Consider the following 9,358-nt stretch of genomic DNA (forward strand, 5'->3'; position numbering starts at 1 on the left):
GTTTGGCATCGAGGTTCCACCTCGCACACAGGTGAAATTTACCACTTCAATGGCTAAAAACAACATTTGAATGCGACAGTCGACAACGGCTACAACGGATGTTGTAGCTGGCTGGCTCTAATGTGTGTAAACAGTGAAACCCAGCGAACCAACTGGACGGCCTGGGGATGGAAATGCTGAGATACTCGAGTTACCTGTACACCCATGGACCCGTGGACCCATAGACGGTGTTACCTGGCACCGCTGAATCGGCAACGTCATATCGCAACGGATCGCATATGCATATAAGTAGATGCGGGCATATATGGTTACGAGTATATGGCCAGAAATTGATGTCGGGGCCTTTTCACCTTGGAGTTTGCCGCTCTGTCAATATTTTGCTTATATTTGAAAGCCGCCATTGCGCCGATGATTACCTGTTGGCTGGCAAAAAAAAAAAAAACAGAGAAAACTGAAAAAACCCAACCCAACCGATCGAGAGGAGAACCCCGCTTAACCCTTGAAAGCCGAGATGCCGACGCTGTGGTAGGTGCCCACTCAAGTGGGCGACACTTTTCCTCCGTCAAGTGGGCGGTCGCAGCTTTGAAGTGCAACGATGTCCAAAAAGTTTTGGTACCGCTCGAGTGTCCATAGGTGACAGGGTCACTTTGCGGGAGTTTCAGCTAATTAGCTGCAATGTTCTTCAATTAAAAAGAAGCTTCGAAAATGTCCACCTTCAAGTGGTCGTAAATGGGCTTTGATTGGTCTTGCCACTTCAGGTCTCGACTTCAAATCAATTTCGAACGAGGCAAACAGCCAGAAAAGGAACTGATGACAGCTTGATAAATTAACCCAGAGTGCTTGGCCCTGTGAACAGTGCTACTACCACTATCAACTTTCAAAACGATGAGTGCATTTTCCGTTTCCTAAATATTATCTACTTGAAATTTAGCCCAGCAGTTGAAAGCACAGTTCGGGTATTTAATAAAATTGCATGCCATATTTTGAAAGCGAGTTGTTTGCCATCCAATTGTGTTTCGATTGCTGCCAAATTCGAGGGAATCATTTGGCAATGCCTGAGTGGTCACTTAGCCCCTCTGCGATTGCCCAAGAAACGAGCAGCTGAGTTACCGAAACCGATTACATGGCTGCTGTGATTAACACCTGGCCAAAAAGTTCGCACATCTTGAGCGAGATGATAAGTGTGTGGTTTCGAATCGCCAACCAGTTGGAAACTGCCATGGTCTCAGAGTCTCTCTGTATGCGAGTGTGTGTGCGCGTGTGTGTGCTGGCATTTGCACTTGTATCGGATTATGAGCATCAAACATTTTCGGCCATGTTTGTTTACTTTGCTCCGCCTCGTCGGCTTGCATGTGTGCGTGCCTGTGTGTTTCGCTCTCTTGTGCGTGTGTGTCTGTATCTGCGTGTGTAGCTGTATCTGTGGCTGCATCTTCATATGTATCTGTGAGTATCTGTATCTCAGTCGCTCTTGCGCATGTCTTGTGCGCAGTTCGCCCGAAGAGTTGCCATTGCCGCGCTTCAAGTGAATGGAAAACTGAACGAGCGACCCTCGCTTCCAGCACGCCATTTTCGCACATTCGCAGAAATTAACGAAAATCAATTTCTCAGCAAATAACCGGATCTATACATGTGAGCCTACCTGGTGTGGTGGCAAAATTAAGACGCGACCAGGGCAAACACGTCGGTTGGAGCTGTTTTAATGCGAAACGGATTAGCTGGCCAACGGTTTCCCACTATTTTTGGCCAACAACAGGCTTATGTTTGCTTATCGGTTATCTTTCCGCATCTGAAAGTGCAGCAATCTAAACTGAGCTCAAGCTAAAAATTTATAAATATTTTGTGCAACTTATATGCCTTGATAAATAATGTTGTCTGCACTATTTTAATAACAACTTAAATGCAATACAAAATGTCCCTTATATACAGACTCAGACCTCAAAGACCTCGGCTATATATACATAATCAATGATTTCAATCCTAAATTCATATCTTCCTTCAGCACTTTGCACGCACTGCATGCATTAAATCCTCCATGGCTGCAACTTTAAGCCGAGCAGCTCAGCGCAAAGAAAGTTGCACGCACTTAAGTCCTGAAAGCGGAGAGGATGGGTGCTGTGCCTCGTCGCCTGCACCCAGGATCCTAATTACATTTTACTAGATAAATTGTAAACTTTTCCTGTGCCCGCTGCCCCCGAGCCCTGCAGCTCCATTCCGCTGGTTGCATCAGCTTCTTCCAACAGTTATATTTTGTTTGAGTTCTTTGCGTCGCTGCCGTCTTCTTGCGCTGCAAAGTAAACAGAGAGTGGGCCAGGACGGTGGGGCAGTGGGAAGGTGATATGGCACCATTCCCAGGAAGGACTCGACAGGACACCCTGTAGCAGCGTGTACGTGCTGGTTGCGTTTGTAAGCGTATTTCCGGCAGCGGATGTCTGCAACAGCAGCAGCACCACCGCCACCAACAAATGTTGGCTCCGGCCAAACGATTCCTGGATCGAGTCGTGCGTCCTTCGTCCTTAGTCCTTGGTCCTTGGTCCTCAGTTCTCAGCTCTGAGCTGGCGAAAGTCAGTCAGTGCCGGTTACACATTTTCAAAAGTGCTTGGCGCTGCCACGCTTTGCCATTAGTAGTCCAAAGTTCCGAACTGAGAGTCCTGCGTCCTGCGTCCTGCATGTGTATCTGTATCTGTAGCTCCTGGCCAGCACTTCAAGTCACTCCCGTATCTGTGTGCCGCATGTGTGCGTGTGTGTGCTGGCCCCTCACTATGCATGCGTGTGTGTAGTTTTGCGCAAATATTTGCATCTGGAATATTTGCGCGCTCCATCATAATTCAAACACAGATGCGCTGTTTGCAGAAGAGCAATCATTTTGACATGCAACTCGCTTCAAAACCGAATTAAGTGGCATTCAGCGTCAGTCACGAGAAGGGCTCGAGCCTCGAGAGCCGAGAATCCCTATTCCTATCCCCATTCCCATCCCCATCCCGATGCCATCCCTCCAACTAGCGCTGAGTTTGAGTTTGCAGCCCCAAATGACAGTGATTGACACTCACGCAGCCGCTTAGAAGGGCAATTTAAAGAATTTGAAACGATTTAAGTGAATCATTCCAGCAAAGAGGTAACATTTTCGGTTATGGCTGTATAATTTTAAATAGAGGTGCAAGATATTCGAGATAATAATCTTGAATGATCAAAAAGTTAATCATGCACGCCAAAAATATCATTGCCCAATTCAATTCACAATGTATTTCTTATATTTTTAGGTTTGTATTGCTTTAGGTAAAGAAAATTATTATTATTACTTTAACTTAAGAAAATATAGAATGCTGTAAATATTAAAAATATATGAAAACCAAAATCCTTCTACATATATTTTACGTTGTAGATAACATTTTACTGCTGCGCCACCTCGCGGATTAGGTGGGAAACCTCTGTGGTTATCGCCTGTAATCGAATACACATGTTTATAAATCAGTATGGCAGCTCCGGACATTTGTAGAGATCAGGCTGGCAGCTACCAACGTGTCTTAAAATCAGGGTGGCAACTGTAGAAATACTGAGAAAAAACTACGTTTACCCGAAGTACGTTATTATACCCGTTACTCGTAGAGTACAAGGGTATACTAGGTTCGTTGAAAAGTATATAACAGGCAGAAATCCCAAGACTGAAGTTCTAAAGTCCATAACTTAACTAATCTTAATTGGATTTTGAAGTGGCATACCTCTAAATGTTTTTGAAGAAAATCTCTAAAAATCTGCATTCAAATTTAGAAATTTATTTTTTCAAAATTTTTTTGTAATTTTTCTGATGTTATGATGTAGAAGAAATTCAAAAATGTCCCAGGACTGAAGTTCTTAAGTCCACATCTCAACTTATCTTAATCGGATTTTGAAATGGCATACCTCTAAATGTTTCTGGAGCAATTCTCTATAAAACTGCATTTAAATTTGGAAATTTATTTTTTCAACATTTTTTTGTATTTTTTCTGATGTTATGATGTAGCAGAATTTAAAAAATGTCCCAGGACTGAAATTCTTAAGACCATAACTTAACTAATCCTTATTGGATTTTAAAGTGGCATACCTCTAAATGTTTCTGGAGCAATTCTCTATAAAACTGCATTCAAATTTTAAAATTTAGTTTTTCAAAATTTTTTTGTAATTTTTCTGATGTTATAATGTAGCAGAAATTCAAAAAAATTTTAAAATGCCCCAAGACTGAAGTTCTAAAGTCCATAACTCAACTTATCTTAATCGGATTTTGAAGTGGCATACCTCTAAATGTTTCTGGAGCAATTATCTATGAAACTGCATTCAAATTTGGAAATTTATTTTTTCAACATTTTTTTGTAATTTTTCTGATGTTATAATGTAGCAGAAATTCAAAAAAATTTAAAAATGCCCCAAAACTGAAGTTCTAAAGTCCATAACTCAACTTATCTTAATTGGATTTTAAAGTGGCATACCTCTAAATGTTTCTGGAGCAAATCTCTAAAAATCTGCATTCAAATTTGGAAATTTATTTTTTCAACATTTTTTTGTAATTTTTCTGATGTTATGATGTAGAAGAAATTCAAAAATGTCCCAGGACTGAAGTTCTTAAGTCCACATTTCAACTTATCTTAATCGGATTTTGAAGTGGCATACCTCTAAATGTTTCTGGAGCAATTCTCTATGAAACTGCATTCAAATTTGGAAATTTATTTTTTCAACATTTTTTTGTAATTTTTCTGATGTTATGATGTAGAAGAAATTCGAAAATGCCCCAAGACTGAAGTTCTAAAGTCCATAACTCAACTTATCTTAATCGGATTTTAAAGTGGCATACATCTAAATGTTTCTGGAGCAATTCTCTATAAAACTGCATTTAAATTTGGAAATTTATTTTTTCAACATTTTTTTGTATTTTTTCTGATGTTATGATGTAGCAGAAATTCAAAAATGTCCCAGGACTGAAAGTCTTAAGACAATAACTTAACTAATCCTAATTGGATTTTAAAGTGGCATACCTCTAAATGTTTCTGGAGCAATTCTCTATAAAACTGCATTCAAATTTGAAAATTTATTTTTTCAAGATTTTTTTGTAATTTTTCTGATGCTATAATGTTGTAGAAATTCAAAAAATTAAAAAATGTCGTAAGGCTGAAGTTCTAAAGTCCATAACTCAACTTATCTTAATCGGATTTTGAAGTGGCATACCTCTAAATGTTTCTGAAGAAAATCTCTAAAAATCTGCATTCAAATTTTGAAATTTATTTTTTCAACATTTTTTTGTATTTTTTCTGATGTAGAAAATCAAAAAAATTAAAAAATGTCTCAAGGCTGAAGTTCTAAAGTCCATAACTCAACTTATCTTAATCGGATTTTGAAGTGGCATACCTCTAAATGTTTCTGAAGAAAATCTCTAAAAATCTGCATTCAAATTTTGAAATTTATTTTTTCAACATTTTTTTGTATTTTTTCTGATGTAGAAAATCAAAAAAATTAAAAAATGTCTCAAGGCTGAAGTTCTAAAGTCCATAACTCAACTTATCTTAATCGGATTTTGAAGTGGCAAGCCTCTAAATGTTTCTGAAGCAAATCTCTAAACATCTGCATTCAAATTTGGAAATTTATTTTTTCAAAATTTTTTTGTAATTTTTCTGATGTTATTATGTTGAAGAAATTCAAAAATGTCCCAAGACTGAAGTTTCTGGAGCAATTCCCAAAAAATCTCCATTCACATTAAGAATTTTTTTTTTTAATGTTTTTGTAATTTTTATGTTATGATGTTCTACAACAGTAACGGGTATCTGATAGTCGGGGAACTCGACTATAGCATTCTATCTTGTTTTAAAAATGTAGATGTAGGACCGGAAAAACTTAAGAAAGACAATTTGTATTTGAGCACGATAAAGCATCCACGATGCCTCGTAATTGTCTATCATTTTAAAGTACAATACTTAACAAATTGAATTTCTGTATTTCTTAAAAACTTTTTAAAACATATTTTTTGAGCAAATAACTTATTTTTCAGTGAGTTTCTTTTTCTACTTTCTGAGTTCTACATACATTTCAACACGCCCTCTAGGCGGTCACTATTAGGGTGCATGGCAGCGCTGTGAAGCAGCTGATTGGAATTGCAGTCCCTGGCACAAATCAGCTGCTGCGTTACGCGACATCTAAAACATAAGTTAGATTCAATTAAAAATATAATATCATCTGTAAAAAATGCTGCGGATCATAAATATAAGTCGACCTGGTAGTACAGCACTTGGTAACCTGCACTTCAGCAGAGCAGTCACACATTGGCAACTGCCACCTGCGTTTCAACGAGAATTCCATGTGAGCGCTGCCAGTTTGAAACGCCGGAAAACAGCAGAGGAGAAGGTAGGTTTTGAAGCCACTAGGCCAGTCCATCTCCAACTGTGAGCCGGAAAACTAGAATTTTTTGATAAGCCGCTTGATACGAGAGGACACACTCACTAATTGATTTAGAAATCGCCCAGAATTATAGAGTACTCACCCAAGAAGGCGCAAACGGCGGGCGGAAGCGCCTCCGACATCTGGAGGCACATGTCCGTGGCTCAATTGGCCAAGGAACTGGAAAGGCCACTTGGTAAACATTCTATCCACTGGGTATATCCTAATATTTTCAAGTAACTTTTGCCATTTCTCTTCCAGATTATGTCCAGGAGGCCATGCTATATGTCAAGGGCGCCGATAACATTGAACCCGCTTTTAAGCTCGCGGATCTCAAAATCATCCAGGAAATAGCCAAGAAACTGGGTGCCAAAACACGGGTGGTGGCCACACCCGATGAGACAACCGAAGATGAGCAGAAGGAGCGCGATGTGGCACCCAGGCCACCTGCTGCTCCAGAACTCCTGCAGCCCCGTCCACCTGTAGTGACAGTTATGGGTCACGTGGATCACGGCAAGACCACGCTCCTGGATTCACTGCGAGGTGCTGATGTTGCTGCCGGCGAGGCTGGAGGGATTACCCAGCACATAGGCGCCTTCACCGTCACCTTGGAGAACGGAGAACGTGTCACGTTTTTGGACACACCAGGACATGCTGCCTTTAGCGCGATGAGAGCTCGTGGAGCTGTTGCAACGGACATTATTGTCCTTGTGGTGGCCGCTGAAGATGGCGTAATGGCGCAAACACGTGAAGTCATCCAGCTGGCGAAAGAAGCTCAAGTGCCCATTATCGTAGCGCTCAACAAAATTGATAAGCCTGAGGCTAACATTGTAAGCTATACAGCAGTTTATATAAAGCGCCCCTAATACACAATTCATTTCAGGAAAAGAGCAAGCGAGAGCTGGCGCAAATGGGACTTGCTCTCGAGGAGCACGGTGGTGATGTCCAGGTGATTCCGATCTCAGCCCTCAAGGGCACCAACCTGCAACTTCTGGCCGAGGCTGTCAGCACACAAGCCACCCTCATGGGACTTAAAGCAGATCCCACTGGCCTTGTTGAGGGAATTGTAGTGGAATCAAAGACCGATCCCCGCCGTGGCAAACTATCGACAGCCATCGTCTCCCGGGGGACTCTTCGTAAAGGCTCTGTGCTGCTAAGTGGCTTGGCTCACGCCAAAGTGCGAGGTCTTTTCGATCACAATGGCCAGCCTTTGAGCGAAGCCCCACCGGGCACACCAGTAGAGATTCTGGGCTGGCGTGAGCTGCCCCTCGCCGGTGATCTCATACTCGAGGTGGAAACAGAGGTATATTTAGTCAAGTATTTGAATTATATTCATAATACAATAATAAGAGCCATCTGTGCGTTTAGAAAAAAGCCCACGCCGTGCTGAAGTACCGCGAACACGAGGCACAGCAGGAGAAGATCGAGTCGAGCAGTGATGAAATCCGCAAGAAGGATGAGGAGCACCAGGCCAAGTACAGAGCTGAGCGAGAAGCCCGCCGGCTGGCCGGACGATTCCGGATGCGCGGTGGCCAGCGGGTCAAACAGGTGGACGACAACGAGGGCAAGCCTCGGGTCAGTGTCATTATCAAGGGCGATGTGCATGGCTCCGTGGAGGCCATACTTGATGTGCTGGAGACCTATAACAGCAACGAGAGCTGCCGCCTGGATATCGTGCACTATGGCGTGGGAAATGTGACCGAGGGCGATCTCGAGCTGGCCAAGGCTTTCGGTGCCATTATTTATGCCTTCGCTGTGGAGACTCCCCAGCTGAAGGCTGCCAAGGAAGTGAACATACGAAGCTACAACATCATATACCGGCTAATCGACGATCTGAAGGAGCAACTGAGCAGCAAGTTGCCTCCAGTGGAAGTGCAGGAGGTTCTGGGCGAGGCCAATGTCCTGCAAAACTTCCTCATCAATGAGGGTCGCCGGGAAGTTCCCGTGGCGGGTTGTCGCTGCACGAAGGGAGTGCTGAAGAAGGCCCAAAAGTTCCGCCTGCTGCGTGATGGAGAGGTTGTCTACGATGGCCCCCTGGAGTCAATGCGACATCTGAAGAACGAAGTGGATACGATTAAGAAGGACGTCGAGTGCGGACTACGCTTTAGAGACACCAAGGTGCTGCCCCAGGCCGGCGATGTGCTGCAGTGCTACACCACGAACATGGAGGCCCAGCAAACGGACTGGGATCCAGGTTTCTAGTTTGTATGCGCTGCTAGGTCTGCCTTGTTATCGCCTTGTAATCTATAGTTTTCTATTATATACTGTTTATATAAAACAATCCACTATCCGACTTCCTGTTGATCCCACTGCTGCCGCTGTTGCTGTTACTGTTGCTGTCACCCTTCACCCACATACTTAGGCGTTTAGGATACCGATACAGAGTGGCAGCGGAACTGGCCGATGATAAGGGAGACGTTCTAGCATCGAGAGCGACAGCTGGAGAAGCGCCCCTGTCCCAGAGACGGAAGCTGTTCTAAATGGGTCATCGCCATGCTAATTGGAGTTCACCCAAACCAAGGCGGTGTCCGTAGCCCCATATCGACTGGTGTAGATAGCAAGCTTCCGCCGCGGAGCCAATTAGAACTTGGTCCTATATTCATGAATGGATGCTTTTTATATCAAGCCCGCGCCTCTTAGCATACATTATGCGAATGCTTGCGAATTTATATAATATCGAGCGCGTTCCCTATATCGCCAGTCGCTAGTTCGCCTTGAAATGTGGATAATTCATTTCTGCGACTTATTAGCTAACTGGAGGCGACTTTCCCTGCTTGGGTGCTGATAAGGCGGTGTGTAAAAATAAATGTAACTTCAGTCTTATATAATCATGCTCAAGGACTTGCATACCCGCACATGATTTCGGTTTAAATTCGTTAATCAGCGTGTTCTACTATTTTTGGCAGAAATATGACTTGTGGTTGAAAAGCTTCCTCCTTGTTCCAATAGTATTATAATTATT

General features: G+C 42.7%; 1 protein-coding gene across 2 annotated transcripts; it reads left to right on the plus strand.

Annotated features, from left to right (window-relative positions):
- Window positions 1–6,100: 6,100 nt before the first annotated feature.
- Window positions 6,101–8,677, plus strand: LOC6555455 (translation initiation factor IF-2, mitochondrial). Of its 2 annotated transcripts, none has more exons than XM_001981419.3 (5): window positions 6,101–6,363; window positions 6,472–6,592; window positions 6,658–7,226; window positions 7,280–7,699; window positions 7,765–8,677. In XM_001981419.3, exons 1-5 carry the CDS (start codon window positions 6,205–6,207, stop codon window positions 8,596–8,598), a joined length of 2,103 nt encoding a protein of 700 aa, XP_001981455.1. In that variant the 5' UTR covers window positions 6,101–6,204; the 3' UTR covers window positions 8,599–8,677. The 2 variants fall into 2 exon arrangements, with proteins under 2 accessions (XP_001981455.1, XP_026831608.1); XM_026975807.1 differs by having other exon boundaries at window positions 6,291–6,363; window positions 6,483–6,592.
- Window positions 8,678–9,358: the final 681 nt, after the last annotated feature.

This window comes from Drosophila erecta, unplaced genomic scaffold (assembly GCF_003286155.1).
Source record: "Drosophila erecta strain 14021-0224.00,06,07 unplaced genomic scaffold, DereRS2 tig00000000-arrow-pilon, whole genome shotgun sequence".
Lineage (NCBI taxonomy): Eukaryota > Metazoa > Arthropoda > Insecta > Diptera > Drosophilidae > Drosophila > Drosophila erecta.